The 21,698-nt window shown below is 41.1% G+C and overlaps 1 protein-coding gene and 1 long non-coding RNA gene across 2 annotated transcripts; both read right to left on the reverse strand.

Moving 5' to 3' along the window:
* Window positions 1-888: 888 nt before the first annotated feature.
* Rhex (regulator of hemoglobinization and erythroid cell expansion) lies at window positions 889-8,340 on the reverse strand. The gene is made up of 6 exons (XM_027934766.2): window positions 8,256-8,340; window positions 5,338-5,445; window positions 5,003-5,103; window positions 3,747-3,866; window positions 2,173-2,252; window positions 889-1,631 (listed from the first exon to the last, which is right to left on the reverse strand). Exons 2-6 carry the CDS (start codon window positions 5,346-5,348, stop codon window positions 1,446-1,448), a joined length of 498 nt encoding a protein of 165 aa, XP_027790567.2. The 5' UTR covers window positions 5,349-5,445; window positions 8,256-8,340; the 3' UTR covers window positions 889-1,445.
* LOC139701411 (uncharacterized) lies at window positions 8,332-17,440 on the reverse strand. The gene is made up of 3 exons (XR_011703986.1): window positions 17,236-17,440; window positions 16,744-16,899; window positions 8,332-8,382 (listed from the first exon to the last, which is right to left on the reverse strand). It is a non-coding gene; the product is annotated as an uncharacterized lncRNA (long non-coding RNA).
* Window positions 17,441-21,698: the final 4,258 nt, after the last annotated feature.

The raw sequence follows: 21,698 nt of genomic DNA on the forward strand, positions 1-21,698 counted from the left end.
ATGTGTATTATTTAGTCATTGATTACTGAACATAATTTTTTTTTCAAATACATTTTTGGTTGTAGATACACACAATATATTTATTTATTTATTTATTTTTATGTGGTGCTGAGGTTCAAACCCAGTGCCTCACACATGCTAGGCAAGTGCTCTGCCACTGAGCCCCAGCCCCAGCCCTGAACATAATTAATTTTAAAGCACTGAAGTTCCTGTGCTTTTCTTGGACTAGGATATCTACAAACAATGACACATTTATCCTCCATTCCAGTAGTAATAGCTCTTGTCTGTCTGTCTGTCTGTTTTGAGATGAGGTCTCAAATTCATAGACTAAAATGATCCTACCTCAGCCCCGCAATAGCTGGATCTGCAGGTGTGGGCCACTGTGCCCAGCTTGTTAACTATTTTGTTGTGCTGATTAAAATGTCTAGAGCAATGTTAAATAAAGAAATAGCAAGTTTGTGGACAGTCTTACTTTGTTCCGGACTTAATGGGACTATGTCTAGGACCTGATAGTTAAATGTCATGTTATCTGATGTTTCAGATAAGCTATTCTTAATCAAGTCAAGAAAGAACCTTCTTATTTCTAATTGGTTAAAAAAAAAAACACACACAAAAAAAAAAACCATCCAAATGGATATTGACTTTGATTAGGTTAAATTCTGGAAGCTTTTCCTTGGGATATCCAATGATGATCTAAGTGGTATTGACTAGGATTCTATTTGTAGGCTTTTGCTTATTATTAAAAAAACCCCAGCAAATTCACAGGTTGATTGACAGTAGGCTTTCTAAATGAATTATATGAAATGTTGAGGGTGAAGCAAGATTACTCAGCAAAATATATTAATGTTAAAAGGGACAACATGCAGGGCTAGGCAAGAGGAAAAGAGGAACTGTTGGTTATAATTTTATTTAAAACTTTTAAGAAGTTGTTTATTGTGAATAATTAAAGAGCTCAAAGGGAAGTCATTTAACCATAAAATTGTCAAGCAGAATTTCATTACAGCTGATTAAAAAAAGACTTCACTGCTTTCGCTACTGATGGACTCCACTGTTTTCATACTTTACCTGGAAGATCTTCCTAATATCTGATCTGGACATTTCTTGCTAGGACATAGTCCTACTTCCTATTTACCCCCACTCTGCCTTTTTTTTTTTTTTTTTTTTTTGGTACTGGGGAATGAACCCAGGGGTACTTTACCACTGGACCACATCCCCAGCCCTTTTAATTATTTATTTTGAGACAGGGTCTCCCTAAGTTGATTAGGGCCTTTCTAAATTGCTGAGGCTGGCTTTGACCTGCTGATTCTCCTGCCTCGGGCATCCCAAACCACTGGGATTACATGTGCCACCACGCCCAGCTACCTTATTTTTAATGGAAGGAATTCTGCTACAAAATGAATGCAAGAATACATAGAGAATCTCACCCTATTAAAAAAATCTAGAATTCACACAGCCACTTGAGTGTATTCCACTGGATCAACGAAAGAAGCATTCACAGAAGTCCAGATTTTGGGCTTGGGTTTTTCTGGATTGACATTGACATAATCTGTAGCTTCCTTGATGTTCTCATAGTCCAGGACAGATTCAGGGGCTGAAAAGACCACTGGTGTGTAATTCACATCCTTGATGGCCTGAGGAAGACAACAGAAACACACAGGTCAAGGTTTCTACCCTGTTTGGAGGAGGTCAGACCCTCAGAGGGAACTTGAGCCCAAAGAAGCTGCTCAAGGCTTGGTGGGAAAGGACCCGGATGGATCCAGGTGGCTGTCTGAGAGCAGGGCAAGGGCCATGAGGAGGGTTTCCAGTGACTGTGTTCTGTATGTCTTCAGGGAATGGGCTAAAGGATGAGCAGGTGGGAGGCGATGGATGACAGGGAAATGCAGACACTTGATTCAAGTGAGGTCAGGACTCAGTAGCTTTGGGTCCCAGTGAGTAGTTTCCTATTAGCACTTTCACTTTTATGGTCTGCTCGCACTCCCTTCATTTGGTGGATCCATGCTAATATGGGGCTGTGGGCAGAAGCCGGACCACCCTCACCCAGGGACGCTCTGAGGACTCACCCAGCCCTCCTTTTTTGCTCCCGCCTCCACAGCTGGGGTGTCCAGAGCTCCCAGTTTTACAGGGACCCTAGGTTTCCTATGGAGGAGTGCACATTACTAGGAATTTCATTACCTGGAAGGTGGAAGGCAAGGTGGCAGGGTTGTTCAAGCTGACAGAACTGACGGAGCTGTCTGAGGATGTGTTGCTCTCGTCTGGGGAGAAATAGAAATGATTCCTCCTCCAAAGAAAGTTGGGGAGTGTTAGGAGAGGAGAGTGACAATGGAAGGGAGACTGAGACAACAGCAGAGGCAGAACCAGCAATGCAAAGAGGAGAGGACAGGAGAAGCAGAGCCCCAAAAGAGAAAGAAGGGGAAACAGGGACAGGGTGGGTGGCGGGTAAGAAGCCAATAGTAGACAGCAGCTTCCTGCCCAGGGTCCAGGTACTGCTGCTCCGTCAGCTCATCTAAAACTAACAAAGCCCACGGTCGGCTTGCCCGTGCCTAGGCAGGACTATCTGCCAGAAAAGAAATCAGCAGGGTTGCACCGAGGCAGCATGGCCCGGTCCCAGCCACAGGTTCCAGTCCAAAGCTATCACCAGCTCTAGACAGGTTGTATCTCTTTTGTGCCCTGACATTTGTCCTCTGCAAAGCCAGAGGGCTACGCAGTGATTGCCGAGGTCCCTGCTAGCCAAACAGTCTGATTCTGGCCAGGATTGGGGGACACTCGGAGGCCAGAGGTCAGGGTGAGGCCAGCATTTCCTCTATTCTGCCAAAACTCTGAAGGCCCGAGTGGCACCTTCTGGTTCCCATGATCTCAAGGCCTTCATTATCTCAACTGTGAAAAGATAAGATCAGAAGGACTGAGCAAAACGCAAACCAATCCAGAGATAAACCCATGGAAAAAGTGCAATCTCTGGAATCTCTGGTGAGTGGGCCCCAGTGGGGCTGCTGAAGTGGCAGTTTCCACCTTGTGGATGGATAGTGACCTATTGGGTCTCCCAACCCTTGAGATAAAAAAACCAGAGGGTGGGGCTTAGGTGGAGCTTGGTGGTAGAGTGCAAGCCCAGCAGGTGCATATGCTAGGCCCTGGGTTCCAGCCACAGCACAGGGGGAAGAAAGGAAAAAGAGAAAGAAATAAAATAAGACCTGAGCACAAAACCAAGAGGGTGATGGATGGTGCCCCTGGGTTTAGTGAAGGAATTGTCACCAAGACTTGCATTCATTCAAATTCCCAGATACCCAGGCAGTCTCAGCCCAGGATGAAGTGTCACCGTGGGGAATATGAAGGATCCAGCTTCTAGAAGCAGCCAATGAACTTGCCAGGTGGTATGATGCCCAGTGACCACCATGGCTGGAGGCAGGCAGAGACAGTCAGAATCTTAGCTCCACTATTAGCTGGCTCAGCAGAAGAGGCCATAGCCTTAGAAAGAGAGGAGCCAGCCCACAGGTCCCTATAATCCATCATTCACACACAAGACTGGACTGAGACCCACACGAACCCCCAGGGGTCTTTCTCTCTTTTCAAATAGGATGAGTAACTATTTGAAAAAGGCAGGCTGGTGAGGCCTGCTCTGAGTCCTTGTGAGAGATCCTCAGGCTAGAAGTTTGGGTGGCAGGGATGAACATGGGTTGCTGCAGAGATACTCCTGCATGTCCAGACACAGCACAGTAAGCTTCAGGACAAGTTCTCCCCTGCCTCCTACTCACGCCTGTATTGGGGAGCAGACTCTTTCCAAGTCTCTTTGGCCAAAGGGAAGGGATGGGGAGCAGAACTAGGCTCCCGGACCTGGAGTCTGGCTTCTTTCAGTATCCGTTCACTCTGGTGGGCTGGAGGGGAGAGGGCCAGGTTGAAAGCAAAAGAAAACTGAATTAGTGATGTCTTCTCTTGAATTAAGTACCTCTGAACCCTCAAAGGGAGACCCTTCCAGGATCCCTTGAAATCTCAGCTCTGCTGTGCTTCAAACCCCACAGTGGCTCCAAGCCTCACTTAGAATAGAAGCCCCTGTTCCAGCCTCTGAGACCCTCTGTGGCCTCACTGCCCTTCCTCTCCATCCCTTCTCCTGCAGCCTTTTGGCTCTCGCCAGAGTGTGCCCGACATGCTTCTGCCCCAGCCTTTGCAGGAGTGGCTCACTCCTCATTTCCTACAAATTTATACTCAGATGTCAGCACCTTAGGGACACTGGCCCATTCTCAGCTCCTAGCTTCTTGTCTTGCTTCCTCCCCAGGATTTATCTTTACCTAATGTACATGTGTGTGATTTGTTTATCTTGTTTGATGTCCCATGGAGCAGAAATTCCAGGAGATAGGAATTTGTATTTGCTATGTTTCATATAGGCTGGGCTTAGACAGCGCCTGAGATGCTCAATAAATATCTGTCACATGGATGAATGAGCATACAAACGAATGATTCAATGGAGAAGCCTAGACTTTCTTTTCTGGAAAAATCCTCAGAATATCATTCTGCCTCATAGCCTGTCTTAGCCAAAGCACCATTATTTTTCCTAATAGTAAAGCTTTTTCATAACAGAGTTTCTCTACCTACATTCTTCTGTAGATCATTTTAAGAATTTCAACTCATGTCTCAGTCTAATTATCTTTCTTTCTGTTGCAATTTAAGACCATTTTTCACATTCAGTCCTTCAGCATGATGAACAAAACTCATTAGGCTCAGGTTAAGGGAGCCCTCTTCCCCAAGCACAAGGAAGCTGGTCTCCAGACAGAGGGTCCGGGTGTGGGAGGAGCCTGGGCTGTCATTCCCAGTGAGAAATAGGTTGGGTAAAAGGTGAGGTCAGAGAGGGGATTGCCCGGATGCAGTGTGGTGGCAGGTAAGTGATGCCAGGGATCTGGTCATTGGGTCCTCAAGTAGGTTTTCAAGAGATAGCTCCCAAGGGGTCTCATCCTCTACAGGATTAGGAACAGTCTCCTAGGGTAACTGGGAGGGGCAGGGGGACAAAGCCAGTTACCTATGTTCCTGCTGAGCAGGTAATTGAGGGCCATGAGGAGACAGATCTGGAGGAAGAGAGACAACACTGCAATCACTAAGCCATGCCACAGCTTCATCTCTCTGTTGGGAAAGGAGAAGGGTGAAAGTCAGAGATGGCAGTGATGTCAACGGTTGCAAAAGGTAGCCCTTCCCCAGATGGAAGCAGATATTGGGCATTGTTGGGGGCTTCAGGGCAGATCCTTTTGCCTCTGGACAACATGGCTAGGGTAGCCAGGAAGGGTGTGCATGCCGGGTGGCCAGCTACACCAGTGAGCCTGGTGGAAGCCCGCTCCAGTTTTTCTTGGGCTCACTCACTCTGTCAGCATGATGAGCTTCTGGCTGAGCTGCCGCTGGTGTAAATGGGGCTCAGATTTTTTCCAGGGCAAGCAGGAAGAGACCCGGGGTGGACCTGTTCCTGGAGACCTGCAGGGGTGGGGCAAGGAAGTGGTCAGGACTCTTGGGCTTTATGCCAAATTCCCCTCAGGCAATCTTGGCTGCTTGGGGGTCATTTGCTTTCCTCTCCCCAGATTTCAGGTTTTGAATGCACAAAATAGGTGTATTAATGTTAGTACCTAATAGCCACTCACCCTCAGTGCCAGCCACTACCTGGCACACCCTCCACCTTCCCTATTCTGGATAGCAATGCTATGAGAGAAGCGTAATTATTATTCTTTTATTGCAATCAAAGGAGATGCAGAGAGATGGGTGGTGTTTAAGGTCAGAGGCCTGGAAAGTGATCAGGCCTGACTTTGAGCTCTAGGTCCAAAGCCTGAATCCAATCTGAGTGTTCTGCTCCTCGAGAACCTTAACCAGAAGCAAATGGTTAAATGGGGCTAGAAGCAAATTTCCTGAGCAAAGAACACTGGTATAGAATCTTTGAAGATGTCCAGATCTTAAGTGTACACACCCAGGCTCATACACCAACAGGCTTATGCATTCACACACCACGCAGCTTCAGTGTGGGCTTTAGGATTGCGGAAGCTGTTACACCCTCACAAGTGCATTTATTTTAAAACACCAGTGTATGAATTCCATCCGCTTATTGTTGAATGTGGAGTTTTTTTAGAAGCAAAGAAAAGAATCAGTTTAAAGCCCTTGAAATGATATTTATTGAGCACTGAGATGGGGCTCTGTACCCGCCCCCCCCCCCCCCCCCGCAATCTTCTTGCTGCAGACCCTAAACCTTAAACAAACTTTTGACTGATATGAATGGTTATTTTCTCAATCAGGGTTTCCAAGTGCAAAGGGCAATGAAAAAAGACTGAGCTTTTATTTATAGTCCTCACACTGGGGCTTCTAAGGAAATAATGATGGGGAGGCAGGTGTGCCTGCAGGATTTGCCATCATTGCCTTTCCATGGCCTTGTGAGCTCTGGCCACTGGAAGTCTCCAGAGAAGATAAAACCATCTCCTTGACACCTTTCACACAACAACCACCTAATCCTTGGGAATGACCTTTCTTTGGAGGGAGGTCAAAAGATGAGCAACACATGCCCTGTTTATCCATCCTATTTGCTCACCATCTTCTATAATCAATCCTAGACACTTCTCACAGAGGACCCTGTCTACCATTTGCTTTTTATTTAAATGAGCAAAGCCACTAACATCGTCACTCCCAAAGAATTCTATTTAGTTTGACTTACAAAGGTGGAGTCAGGATGCAGACATGAATTCTTTGTTTTATATAAATTCAGTATGTGAGGTGGGGGTGAGAATGTCCTAAGTGAGAGAAGGCTCCTGGCTGGGGATGATGGGACCCTTATGATGGAACCCTACTATATGGGTCCCAGCACCCACCACTGCAGTGCCAGGAAGCACCACATGGTCACCTGGTTATCATCAGGGCTTCTCCATTCTTCCTGTAGGACACCTGACCTCAGCGTACTCTGGCCATGGTAAGGAGCCCAGCAAAGAGAGCAGCCAGTGTGTCACCAGGGCTGTGTTACCATATTGAACTTGATGATTTTAATTTCTTTCTTTCTTTTTATTTTTTATTTTTTGTGGTGCTGGTGCTGGGGATTGAACTTAGTGCCTTGTACATGTGAGGCAAACACTCTACCAACTGAGCTATAGCCCCAGCCCCTGATGATAATAATTTATTAAGGCTATTCTCCTACTTAATTTATGAAGAATTACTATATATATATATATATATATATATATATATATATATATATATATTTGTAGCCTAAGTATTAAAAATATTCATGAGCACAACATTTTATAAAATCACCACAAACATTTTATGAAATCATCCTATTTCATATGCATCCAATTTTTTTTCTACACATTTTCACATACATGTACCCCGTATATGTAGGTGAAAATATGTACAATTATATACAATCTTTTAAAAACATGGGATCATACAGATTGGTAGGTGTTCCCCCCACTTAATATATTGCAAATGTATTTCCAGATCAGAAAAACCTTAGCTAAAAGGCCTCTCACTGGGGACCCCCTGGCTAAATGAGTCACTGAGATGATTGTTGTTCCATAGTGTGTTTTAAAGATTTGAGTTTGGATTTTGTAAAATGGAACAGGTTCTCCTCAATTCCTGACTGATCCCTGAAGGTATTTGAGCCTGCCATGTCTGTGTTTTATAATAACATCACTTTAAATTATAGTTGTCCCTCAGTGTCCTTGGGGGGATTGGTTCTAAGACCCCCCCAATGCCAAAAATCTAAGGATGTTTAAGTTCTCTATACTTTTGTATACTTTAACTCATCTCTAGATTGCTTATGATACCTAATACAATGTCAATACTAAGTAACCAGTTGTTTTACTATATTTTTAAGGAACTAATGACAAGAAAAAAGAGTGTGTGTGTTCAGTAGAGACACTATTTCTTTTTTGAATATTTTTCTATTTGTAGCTGGCCTGAATCCCCAAATGCAGAATCTACAGATACGGCATGCCAACTTCACGTTCCACTCCACTAGTGGTTCCTAGTGCTATCTGACATTTGGGGCTAGACAAGGCCTTCTTGTCTTGCACCATTTTGTACACAGCAGGACATAGAGCATCCCAGAAGCCCATGGATGTAACAGGTTGATGTAAAAAAACAAAATGACCCCACACATTTCTAAATGTTCCCTGAAATAAGAAAATTTTTCTCCAAGTGGAAAATCACTACATTGGATAGATGTCCTATTTGTCTTATTTTGGCTCTTCATACAAATCTACATTGCCCAGCCTTCCTTCCACCATTACCATATATTATGAGTACATTACCAGCCAAGGGACACACGGCCACTACGTTGAATGACAGCAACAGAAGCACAGACATCCAAGAGACCTCAACACAGATTCCAGTTCTAGCAGTGAGTGATCGAACTCCCCAGTGCCTTGGTTTCAGTGTCTGTTTAGTGGGAAGAATAATAGTAATTATTTCACAGAGTTCTTGGGTGGGCTCAGTGATTTATGCTATTTGTAAAGAACTTATTTTTATGATGCCAGGCACATGGGAAGCACTCAATAAATATTTTTAGGTATTCTTGAACTCTAAAGCACTCTACCATTATGGAGACTAGAGCTGTTAAAAATTGGGTTGGTTTTGTCGTAGGAAACTTAAGACATTTTTTTTTTTTTTAGTACAGTTTGGAAACAAGATCTAGGACAAGATGAGGTACGAAAATTATGAAAGATGTCATTATTTAAGTGGCTAATGGCCCCAAACCACAATGAGTAGGTTGTTCTCCGAGGCCTAATTACAGATTGCTGATCAGGCCATATGTTCATACACACACACACATACACACACACACACACACACACACACACACACACACACACACGCCAAATCAGCAACAGAAGGTAATTACATCGTGCGCTTGGACCATGTGGGGGTTTCGTTTGCCCTGTTCCATCATCGAGGTAGCAACTGTCCTGTCCTCTTTCACTGGGCTGAATTTTGACACCCAGACACACACTAATGTTGTCCTCAGCCAGGTGCCTCACAACCACGCTGCATCTGGGTGCTGGGAGCATTTTCTTGGATTGTTTCGCACTGGTACATAAGGCTGGATTCCATTTTATTAAGTTCCCCTCTTTTGCTTGGGAAGGCTCTTCCTGGTGAGCTCCCTAATAGGGCCAGCATCACATCAGAGATGGGACCAAAAGACTGACAGTTGGTTTTCTTTGAATAGATTCATTCTAGAAAGAATGATTTAAAATGAGGTCACACTAGAAAATTTTATGAAAATCAAATGGACTAGAAGAAACAACCAATCCTGTTAGTATGGCTCTATTACTCTTTTAAAATTAAGTGCCATCATTAGTTTATTGTCTTTAAAATTAACTGCGGTATAATAGAGAAGAAAACAGGGAGGGGGTACCTGAATTTTCCTGGCTGAGTTACTTGCTAATTGTGTCTCCTCAGCAAAATACTCCTGATTTTTTTTCCTAGCCCAACATATATATATATTTTTTTGGTACCAGGTATTATTGATCTCTGGGATCAATAAAGGGTGTTTAACCACTGAGCCACATCCCCACCCCTTCTTCTTCTTATTTATTTATTTATTTTTAAATTTTGAAACAGGCCTTGCTTTTGCTGAGGTTGACTTGGAACTAGCAATGCTCCTGCCTCAGCCTCCCAAGCCACTGGAATTACAGGCATGTACCACTGCAAGTATTTTGTGTGTGTGTGTGTGTGTGTGTGTGTGTTTTAAACGCTGGAGTAGGGGGAGGTGAAAAAGAAGCAAAATTTAACTTTCCTATGTTCATATATGAATATACGACCAGTGAAACTCCACATCATGTACACCTCAAGAATGGGATCCTAATTAGAATAAGTAATACGCCATATAGGTATCATATGTCAAAACACACTCTACTGTCATATGTATCTAAAAAGAACAAATAAATAAATAACAAGCAAATGAAACATATTTTTTTTAAAAAGTAAAGTTGGATGGAAATGAAAGATTTAAAAAAATAAAATCTTTACTTCTATTTTGCATCACCCACCCTTCCCCACGTTACCAGACTTCTCTCCCCCAATTTAATATGCAGTTTCAAATAACAAAGAAACAGAGGAAACACAAACCAAGTTAGTAACATTCAGAATGTAACTATAGAAACAGAAAAGATAAAAATAAAATTGTGAGATAAGGAAGGCTGATTTAGGAATCTCAAAAAAAAATTAATGATTTCCTAGGAAATAAAAATTAGCAAAATTTATTCCATAAGGCACAGAAAAATTAAACAGACCAAAAAAATAAGAATGAAGTTTGGTCAGCAGCTTGGTATTCATCCACCCAAGGCAGAAAACCCAAAGAGAGACTGCTGGGGTTCACCTCCTAGCTTTCTCTCTCTAGTTATTTAAACTCTGAAAACCTCAGTCTTCTTAAGCACAAAATAGGAACAATGATAACTAATCTCAGGATCAGATAAATATAAATGATACCTATTTCTAAGGATGATAAGATCTGTAAAATAATTATAGCTTTTGAGTTATAGTAATAAGCATTCAATAAATGCCATCTATTATTATTTTCCTTTTTTTTTCTTTCTTTCCTTTTTTTTTTTTTTGCCATGCTAGGGACCAAATCAGTTATTATTTTAAAATGAAAAACACTTTAGAATTATTCCCCCAAATTTGTATTCTAGATGGTGTTACCAATGAATTACTTCAACGTTTTAAGGAACACATAATTTGTACAAAATGTGAACTAAACAGGGTCCAGAAAAACCTGCAAGTTCATCTCACTTATAAAGAGGCTATATCAAGAAGTTAGCCCAGACACATCTAGGAAATCAACTGTTATGGTAATAAAAATTAAGATTGAGTATTTATCATGTGTAAGAGTCGATGTTACCCTTTCATAGACAAAGAAACTAAGGCTTAGAAAGTTTGAGCAATTTGCGGTTCCCAGCTGAAAGGGTCATGTTTCAAAGACCATCTGACCCAAAGGCCTCATCTTAACAATTCCATTTATCTAATTCAAATATGACATTAATTGATTAAAAATTTTAAATGATTGATCTCATTAAAGGCCAACAAGCATTTAAGAAAATCTAATATCCCTTTCTGATTAAGTCAATAAAATAAAAGCATCAGAATTTTTTCTTACTTAAAGATTATCCTGCACCATCAATCATTATCTTACCAAATAGTAAACTATTTCAACAGTTATTTGAGAACAAGAATGTCTGATGTAACAAAAGAACCCTAGAAATTCTAATTCCTGGAAGTTGGAGTCTCCTCCACTTCTAATAATAATCAGGACATTGAATATTTACTGGGTGTGTTCTATATGACAGATGCTTTTATGTATAGAACTCATCTAATCCTCACGACCACCCAGGAGGCAGGTTCTATTATTATTTCCAATTAATAGACAATAAAACTAAGATACATAGAGAGATTTGAGATGTAAAATAAAAAAGTAATGAGGCTTTGTGCTCAGGAAGGCTGGGGTTGGAGCCTGAGTCAATAAATTGAGGAGCAGTTTAGGGCAAAGAGAAGTTATCCATCTTTCTTTGAAAAATATGTGATCTTATGCCTAGAAATTCCAAAAGAACTTTTTGTAAGACTGGTAGAATTAATGATAACACTCAATAAAGTCTATGGCTGTGATCAATACTCTAAAATTATGAGCGGTTCTCTCTATTGTACTAGTAATGGCCAGAAAATAGAATGGTGGGGGGGAAATACCATGATATTTAGCAATAGAAATATCTAAAATTAGTCTTAATTATAGAAAACAATTCTGAAGAAAATAATAAAAATTTACTGAGAGACATGAAAGACTTAAGCTAATAGGAAAACACTAAAGCTAGAACAGTTTAAAAATCAGTTTTGAAATTAAATTATTGGCTCCATATAATTCCAATAAAAAGTACAATGAGTGGGTTCTTTTTCTTTGACCTTGAGATTATTTTAATGTTTATCTGGTAAAATATAATAATTGAGAAGAATTGAAGTGCATTTGCAGAGGAATAGTGACAGGTGGGTTCCTGACTAGCACTTTTTAAATGTAGTATAGACTTAAAAAATATGCTGCTGTGTACAATAAATATGTCATTAAAGCGTTTCAAAAACCAATGGAGGAAAGGAAAGCATATTTAACAAATGTTGTGCACAGGACAATGGATTAGGTACTTATAACAAAAAAGAAAACAACTCAGATCCAGGTTTATTTTATTTTATTTATTTTGTTACCCATGTGATAATAAAGTAAATTCCAAAAGGATTAAGGAGGTAAATGTTTTAAAATTGGCCATTAAAATGAGATGGAAATAGAAATGGATATTCATATATTTGATAATATTTATTAAATCCCTGGATGAGAGAAAACTTTCTTAGTTGATATGCAATGGAGGAAATCACAAAGGAATAAATGAAAAATAGATTTGTCTTTAAAATACTAAAACTTCTTATGTTAAAAATAAAAGGCAAACAGACAAAAAACTAGAACACATGTGGCAAACCATAATTTTAAAGTGTTCCTCCTTTTCATTTATTTTAAGAAAAAAAAAACTACACTCCTCAAATGATATACTGGTGAAGGATGTGGAACAAAAAATTCACAAATGATCTATATCAGGACCAAAGCTGTTATTGGGTGGGTGGGGGGGCGGGGGGGAAGCTCCATTCTGAGTCAATTATTTGAAAATAAACTAAGTTTTAAAAATGGAAAGTGTTCTAAATAAAAAACAAAAATTAAATATGTTATGGTTAAGGTATCAAATGGAATATTTACAGCCTTAAAAAAATGAGATTTAGGAAGAATTTATCTAGCGAAAGGATTCGTCTATAAAAATGTAGAGTACATATATGTGTTATAAGAATTGTAATGCATTCCACTCTCATATATAAATAAAAAATTAAAATATGTGGATTATTCTTTTAAAAAGGTAGAATACAGTTGCATTTATCAGCATACAATAGTCTTATACTGTATAAAAAATAAACATAAAAAGAAGGAAAATTTGCAAAGAGAAAATTCTAGGTCATTAAATGTCTCTTGTTATCACATTAGTTCAGTAATAACCCACCCAATTAATCTAATTGTGTTTATTAACAGTAATTCATTAACAATAATTTTATATATTGAATGCAGATTTATTCACAGGTATAACTTTATGGAAAATAAATCAGGGATGTTATTTAAATGTACTTTGTTCATAAAGGGAGACTGGGAATAAATGTTAAATGTTAACAAAACTGGGTATTGGGGTTGTTTATAGCATCTTTTTAGTTATTTTACTTGGTGTCCCTTTCAAACTTTTCAGTAATTAACATGGATTGTTTGTTTGTTTTGTTTTGGTGCTAGAGATTGAACCCAGGGCTTTATGCTTGTTGAACACTCTCTCTACCATTGAATTATACCCCCACCCTTCAATTAATTTTTGTAACTGATAAAATTATATACATTTATTGCATACTGTATCTTGTTTTGAAATATGTTTACATTGGGGAATGATTAAATCTAGCTAATTAAAATATACATTATTTCACATATTTTATGCCAAAAACATTTAAAACCTACACTCATAACAATTTTCAATAATATAATACATTCTCATTAACTAAACTTTAAGGCTGTAAATATTCCATTTGATACTCATAACAATTTTCAATAATATAATACATTCTCATTAACTAAACTTTAAGCCAGTTTGTAGTTATTGCCATACTGGGGATCGTTCGAACCCAGGGCCTTGTGAGCTAGGCACACACTCAACCATTGAGTCACACCTCAGCCCTCAAAATAAGTTTTAAGACATTGAGAAAAGCCCAGGTTTTCCGAGTGTCTTAAATTAGCATGACACCAAGTCTGTCTACACAAATTTTATCTCCCTATGTTAATAGAACATTGAGGCAATTGGCTAAATTTCTGCATTTTTATCAATCTGATATTTATTGAGTGGTCTGTGTGCATGGACCTGGGTGAATTACTCTGTTGGCATGAAGAAAGGGAGAACATGCCTGTGCTTTTAAGAGCTCATATTTGTTTGGAAAATTGAGACATTAATATGTGAAAAGGCAAAGAGATGTCATAGATGAAGAAGAATGAGTTGCCAGAGGAGAGCTGTCAATCAGACACAGCACTTCAGCAGAAAAAGAGATCCCTGTGGGATAGAGTGTTCAGGGAAGAGTCACTGAAGGAATTATCTGATGGGTGGATGAATGGATGGATGGAGAGAGGGAGGCTGGCAATACATAGAGCTAAGGCGGTCTGCCAGTCCTGGAGGTACCACACAGCTTTAGTGGAATTGGTTGTTTTTCACAAGTTTGATTTAAATTTGACCTCATGCAAATAAAATAATGCAGAAAATAAAATAATGCAGAGAAAGCTGAGTACGTTGCAAAGCAACCACTCCAGTAATTAGGGAAACAGTAAGGAGCAGGAATTTAATAGCCCTGTAGAGGGGCTTGGAATTTTAGCTCTGTCCTTTCCAGCTGTGAGCTGCTTTATCTCTCTCACCTCAGTGTCACCTCTGTAAAATGGGGATGGCACTTGTTTTTCTTCTTTTTTTTTTAACACATTACACTTTGTGTGTTTACTCTATATGTGCCTGCATCATGAAAAAACATTTTATACGAATTATTTTTATTTTATTTATAACTTTATGAGGTAGCTACTATTGTTTTCCTCATTAAAAACAAAACAAACAAAAACAAGACAAAACTAAAAAGTTCTAGTTCCCAAGGGGGCTTGGGGCAGACCCTTTGCCATACTGTGTGCAGGATGTAAATTGTTGAGCAGAGTGCATGGCATATATGGGGTAGCTCAACAGGAACTGATCCTCAGCCCAGAGCAGTGTTCAACCCCAAAATGGCTTAGCCATATAAATACACACATTTCCATAGAATTCTATTTAAAAAAAAAATAAAGCTAAGCTCACTCATGATTTTCAGGTGGCGGGGGCGCATGTAAGAAAATCAGTGTATGAAGCCCCTATTCCTAAACCAGCCCTGCCACCATGACTGTCAACATGTCCTCTCACCACGGAACAGAGAAGGTGGAATGGCCTGGTTGAGGAAAGGAAGGAATGGAGTCTGCCAACCACCCTGGGGAAGAGCATGGCAGAGGGTTAGGGTGTCAGAGAAATCTTCTGTTTGGCTCTGATCACCCATCAGGGGTCTTACCCTAGGAAGTTAGGAGTCATCTGGAACAGGAAATGAGAACTAGATGAACATTCTGACTCAGCAAAGTTATAAATGGGTTATCTTAAGCATGGAGCCTCAGTTTCCTGGGATGGGGTGGGTTAAATGGATTTGGTCCTGAAATTTTGTCATTCTAAAATTCCGTAAGTCTAAAATTGACCTGAAGAAATGCATTCTACTGTTATATATAATTCATTAGCACAAATAAAAAAATATTTTAAAAAAATAATAAAATTATCTTTTAGGGTGAAACTCAGATTAACCAGAAAGAAACATTGAGTCCCCACGAGCTAAGCCGCACCTCCAGTCACACTTATTTCCAGGTGCAAGCACAGTAATTGCAGGGAAAGCTTTTTTTTTGCAAGAAATTTCCTGAGCTGAAAGCAACTTCATTCCAAGATTGAAACAGCAAGAACACAAAAAATTGCAAACGACTTGAACAGTATTCATGGGTTCATTTTGCTAGTTCCCATTAATCTCCAGGTTCACCTGGAACTAGCTAAGTGAATTATTTTCTATTTCATACACTGGCCAACTAAATAGAGATGAGCCAACTAATTTCATGGAAACGAAACACCTTCTAGAGATTATGCTCAGTTTGTGAGCTCTGGTGGTTAGGGCCTTGTCCTTGTTTCACACCTCACATTTCCTAACACGGTTCTGAGTGACACTGGGGTGGTGGTGGGAGACTTTGTAACACAGTTTACACATTGCAATTGGATCAATTTTACGTAACCTTGTGAGGGGGGCTCTCACTAGCCCTGAGCCTCAGTTTCCTCCTCTTTTAATTGAGAAGTCAAATGTCCCCCTCCCAGAATTGTCGAGGGTTACATGAGGCCATAGAATGTTCCAGCATTTTCCACCTCATTGTCAGTACACAGGGCCAGGCCTGACTTCATGGGTTTGCCATCTAGTCTGATTTGTGCTCACAAGGGTCCTGTGATGACCCTAATGTTTTCCTGTTCTCATCTTTAAATCCTTAATAATTTTTGAACAAGGGACCCCAGACTTTCATTTTGCATGGTGGTCCCAACAATATGTAGCTGATTCTATTCAAGGCATTGTACTGGGTACGATTGCCAAATCTCACACCACGAGATTGATACACACAGCATAAGAAGCGGGGTCGGCCAGTTAACAAGCCTTCGCTGTCACCTATTCCATATTGCCAAGCACTGTGCAGGTCACTGTGTGACCTGAGTCCCTCCCAGGCTGGGGAGATGAGGGAGAAGGGCCCGGTCTCAGGAGGCTCATCTATGCTCAGGTTCTCAGATGAGTTTTCCCTCAATGATTCAGTCAAGGCACTAAATGCCTTGGTGCCTCCATTTCTTCACCTGTTAAAGAAGAGCTTCCCATGGCACATGCTTTGGTTGTGAGGATTCAGTGAAATCCTAGAACAGCGATTGGCAAGCAGTAAGCTCTGCTTCAGGGTCAGCCGTTACTGCTTCCTGTCATTATTGGCTTTACCTTGCCCAGATGTTTGCATTTTTTTTCCATTATCTGACTTCCATTAACGACATTTTTAGACTCCCAAGCTGGCCCCTTTCCCTCCACATATGACTAGTCCCTTGCAGCTCAGAGCAAATTTCAAGGAATATATACCTGTGGAGAGATTTTTTTTCTGAGATCTGTTCCCAGTTGACTTCAAAAGAAAAAGTAATAGCTACTGCAGACGGAGTGCAGACAAAGTGCTGTCCTGGTACTAGGTGTATGTGTCTGAATCCTTGTAGCAATCCTATGAGGTGAGTCTTCTTATACCTATTTTGCAGATGAGAAAACAAAGGTTCACAGGAGTTTAGCAGAGTAGGGATTTGAAATCAGTTTTTTCTGCACCCCAAATCCACACACCTTCTAGCTAGAGCCCTGATAGCTGCTACTGCTAATGCAAACAGATCTCAGGTCTCAGGAACAAGAGATGTATGCCCCCAAAGTGTGCAAAGTACTGAATCTTAGGCTCACTTCATGCCAATTGCAAATTAAATTCACACCCTGGAATCCCAACATGGAATCCCAGAGTCACACCTGTACACATTCACAGACAAACACATATCCTACAAATTAATCTAAAATCCTATCAATGCGGACAGTACTTACCTCTGTGGCCATAGGCAAGTTCTGATCCCAATCCACGGGTCACTGAGGTCCTAATGGAAACATCCTTCCACCTAGCCCCACCCAGAACCTTCTCTGTCACTGGAAGTCAGTCACAAATGTTTCATCATTTCCAACAAACACGCTGCTAGGAAGATTGCAATCTAGCTCAGTGGGCGCAGCAGGTGAAGCACAGATAATATCTCCTGTCCCTTTTGGTCCTGCTCTGCTCTGATCCCTGAGTCGGTTTGTGTCGATGAGGGAGATTAGTAATCTCTTTTCTCACGTTTGCACACATTTATGTACTCCAAATATGCCCACAGTCTGGAGCAGTGGAGAGAACACTGCATGTCAAGTCAAGAGGCCCAGATTAAGTACTAGCTCTGGCACCAGCTTGCTGCGTGAGCTCACAACTGGCTGTCCCCCCACTCATGTTCTTCCTCTGCAGCTTGAAGAAGCAGGGCTTCAGCTACTAGCAAAGATCCCTTCCAGACTGGCTCATCTCCAAACCTGTACATGATGTGGCTGTTGCATGGGAGAGTACACATGGGATGTAGGGCAATGGATGAGGATAATTTTTCAAGGACCAATTTTTTGCCTATAAGCATCAAATGAGACGAACCTAAACTGACTTAGTGTCAGGAAGGGGAGGAATGTCAGTTTTAGGCTCTTTGGGGATCTCAGGCTAAAATCCTAAGATCTACAGTTGGGAGTAAGGAGGAATGGAAGGATGATAAGATAACAGATAGTTTTAAAAAGAAAGGAAAACTTTACGGGCCTGTGTGATGTCACCCGTTCTCACAACAAGTTGGCCAGTGCAAAATAATGGCCTTCAAGTTCAATATTTCAAATTGGAATACTGGCTCCATTTCTTAGTAGCTGGGAGAGTTGGGAAAAGTTACTTAACCTTTCTGATCTTAAGTTTTAATCTAAAAATTGGGTTAATAATAAATATCTAATTTAAAAAAAATTCTCATAAGGTTGACTAAAGTAAAATAATATAAATAAGTAGGTGAGGTACCTTAGCCTAGGGTTCTTTTTGGAAAACAAAAATGGTAGCTATTAGGCTGGGCACGGTGACCCATGCCTCTAATTCCAGCTTGGGAGGGTGAGGTAGGAGGATCATGAGTTCAAAGGCAGCCTCAGCAAGTTAATGGGGCTGTAAGTAATTCAGCAAGCCCTTGTTTCTAAATAAAATACAAAAAAGGGCTGGGAATGTGGCTCAGTGGTTGAGTGCCCCTGAATTCAATTCTCATACAAAAAAAAAAAAAAAAGAAAGAAAGAAAGAGTAGCTATCAGCATTTTTAGCCTCTCAAGCCTGGTGAGAAAGATGCCCCTTGGGACAAGTTCTTCTCAGTGCTTTATGAGGCATTGATTGTCCCAGCTCTGTGAAGTCTTGTCTGTGGCTGTAGTTTTTTTTTTTCCTTCATGTGGCTTATGTTAAGAACATGTGGCCCTTTATCACTGGGGGCTTCAGGAATGCACAGGGACACTGGCAGCTGTAGGATGGATTTCCTAACAGGGCCCCCCACACTCACGTCCGCTCTGCTGTATCAATAATACATTTCTCTCTGCTCCAGACTCAGGTGTCGACTCTGCATTTAATTAACTTGAGCTACAACTAACCTGAGCAAATGAAGCCATGATTCTTGACTTGCTATTTCTATGACCGTTGACATGAATGCCGTGTAGAAAAGGCAGTAGCCCAAGCCACGAAACACCCACACCGCTCTGGGACCAGAACCTTCCAGGATGCTGCCTGAGGCTCCCGGTGCCGTGTCGTTGTTGATGAAGACCTTTAAGACCACACACTTCAGGTCCTCCATGTGGGATTTTAGAGCTCCTCACTTAATAGGGGACTAAGACTGGACAGGTTGACGATGTGTCAGAAATGGTGACAATAGGTACACAATGGTTTAATAGGTACACTCTGGTGCACATGCTCACAGTGTCTAGTAGAAAGTCCACTGGACTTGACCTTCAGTGACCTGGAGATCTGAGACATCTCTGAAGGTTTCCTTTTGTATACTTACAAGAAAGTTTTATTTTATTTTATTTTATTTTGGTGCTGGGGATGGAACTCAAGCCCTCACACATGCTAAACTCATGGTCTACCACTGAGCTACACCCCAGCCTCTATAAGGAGTTTTGATTCAGTCAAATCCAGCAGCCTTTCTGTTCTAAAATCCCGTGACTTTGTATGTTATCGTCATCCACAACCAGGCTCTATACAGCAGGGAGTGTCATGGAGGAACTATATCTTATTTTTCTCTGTATCCCATCCCCACAATTCTGATGATAGCTAGTAGGTGCTCAGCAAATGTTTGTGGTGTGGATCAATGAGTGTGAATAAAAGTGTCCTGTAACATGCGCATGGCGTGTGCATGCAGCTCACACACTCCCTGAGCGCATGCAAACACAGACCCACGATGAGAAAGTGAATAGTTCACAAAGCCACCTTGCTTTTTCCTGCCCAGAGAACACTCGGGCCAGAGTTCCTGGTCCAGCGCTCCATCTGCCGAGCCCTGTGTGACAGGGCTGCACTTTGGGCTGACAGACTCCAACCTCAAGGTAGGATGTGAGGGGAGATCAGAATGATGATAAGCAAAGTTATGATATCTGTAACATCAACAGGAAGCTATTTGGGGTTTATCAGCTCATGGAGAAGCAGCTGAGATGGAGGTGGATAAGGACTCATCTCCTACCCCATCTCCGCCCCATCTCCCTGTCAGCTGCCCTTTAGCAAGACAGTCTCCCTCCCAAGCATTTTATCCCCTTGCATAATGTCCCCAACATTTATGGGAGAACAAAGCTACTCTCTGCAGGAGAATCAATTTTCTTTTCTTTTCTTCCTTTTTTTTTTTGGAGAGAGTTTGGTGTGTCGATTGGATTAGGGACAATTTGGAAAGGGGGGAAATCTACTCGACATCTAATCTCTCTAATCCATGTTTGTATCATACCTTGTCTCCATATTTGTATTTTAAAGATTAGCTTATTTTGTGCATTGTAGCAAGTGAGATTTTTAAGACCCCAATTCCAGTTATGTCACTCTCTGCTCAAAAACTTTTAGTGGCACCTGGGGATTTTAGAGGCATAGTTCCTTGTCTATATGTGTAAAATACCCCAGCAAAGGTCTATGAAGGTTTCCTGCTCTCCGGAAGCCACCTACCTTTCCAGCTCTACCCGGCCACTGGCTTCTATTCTCTCTTCATGCCAGGCTCCCTCCTCCTCAGGGCCTTGTGTCTCTGTGCCTGGACAGTTTATAACATTGTCAATGGCGACCTAATATCTCACTGATAAAACCCTTCGACACTGTAATGGACTCTTCTGTCTATGCAGACGTGGGTCTGTTTTTTGTTATTTGTCTGGTGTTGCATTGTTGGCTTACTTTAGATTATCCCCTCAGAGTAAACATGAAGTTCCCTTTAACATTAGTTAAAAGGAAGGCTCTTACCTCACGTTGAACTTCTGCTTTCCAAAAGTCTGACTCATGGCAGCACTAGAAGCATTTGAGCAGATCTATTTCACGACAACCTGGATAGCAATGAATTCTCATTTTTAGTAATGACATAGTGTTCAATCCATGGGTGTTTTCATTCAAATCTGTTGATAATTAGGGTCATCCCGAATGTTTTTCTGTTTATTGAGCACCAGTCACTGTACCAGATGCTTCACAGACATTATTAACTCATTTAATTGTCACAACACCCCCACGGGGAAGATCCCGTGGATACTATTTTTAAATAAAGAAACTGAAGATTGGGAAGGTCAACGTGTCTATAGCCACAAAATTTGGGATTCAAATTCAGATCACATATTGTCATCATCATCATTGTCCCAAAGCCATTTTCCTTAAGCAGTATTTCCCCACCTTCTGTTCCCCCAGCTGACTGACTTTTGTGCACTCAGCATGACATGGCTTAATACGCAGGCCACCAGGCCGTGATCTAACACACAGGAAGCACCCAGCGCCACACCTCGATGGAAGCCACATTCTGTAGACAGTGGCTTCTTGCTCCCTGGTCACCTGCACCCTTCCCCTTCCTTCAAGATTTGACTTTTTGTTAATTAAAATTCTCTCTTCATACACTGTAGTTTAACCTAGTGAACGTTGAATTAAAATGCCCACCTCACAGAATTGTTCAAGATTCATTGAGTCCACATGAAGTGTTCTGCCAAACAGAAAACACTCTACAGTGTGAGGCTTTATTAATTTCAATAATAACAGGGGGAAGGGTAATGATCTCTAAGGATGTAGTGTCTTTTGAAGGTGATGAAAATGTGCTGAAATTGATTATGGTAGTAGCTGCACAACCCTGTAAATGCACTAAAAGCCACAGGGTTGTAGACACTTCTAATGGGTGGGTTTTATAGTATGTGGATTCTATCTCAATATAACTGATATTAAAAAGAATAATATCAGATTAAGAGCTGGGTGAAGTGGCTCATGCCTATAATCCCAGAGG

This window comes from Marmota flaviventris, chromosome 12 (assembly GCF_047511675.1).
Source record: "Marmota flaviventris isolate mMarFla1 chromosome 12, mMarFla1.hap1, whole genome shotgun sequence".
NCBI classification, from domain to species: Eukaryota; Metazoa; Chordata; class Mammalia; order Rodentia; family Sciuridae; genus Marmota; species Marmota flaviventris.

Excerpts from the sequence above, each read along its gene's own strand:
- Rhex (XM_027934766.2), bottom strand. Across the intron at positions 3,867-5,002 it reads CCTGCTCAGCAGGAACATAG|CCCACCAGAGTGAACGGATA; the intron begins GTAACTGGCTTT and ends TCTCCCCTCCAG. Across the intron at positions 2,253-3,746 it reads GTCTGCTCCCCAATACAGGC|ACGAGAGCAACACATCCTCA; the intron begins GTGAGTAGGAGG and ends ATTTCTCCCCAG.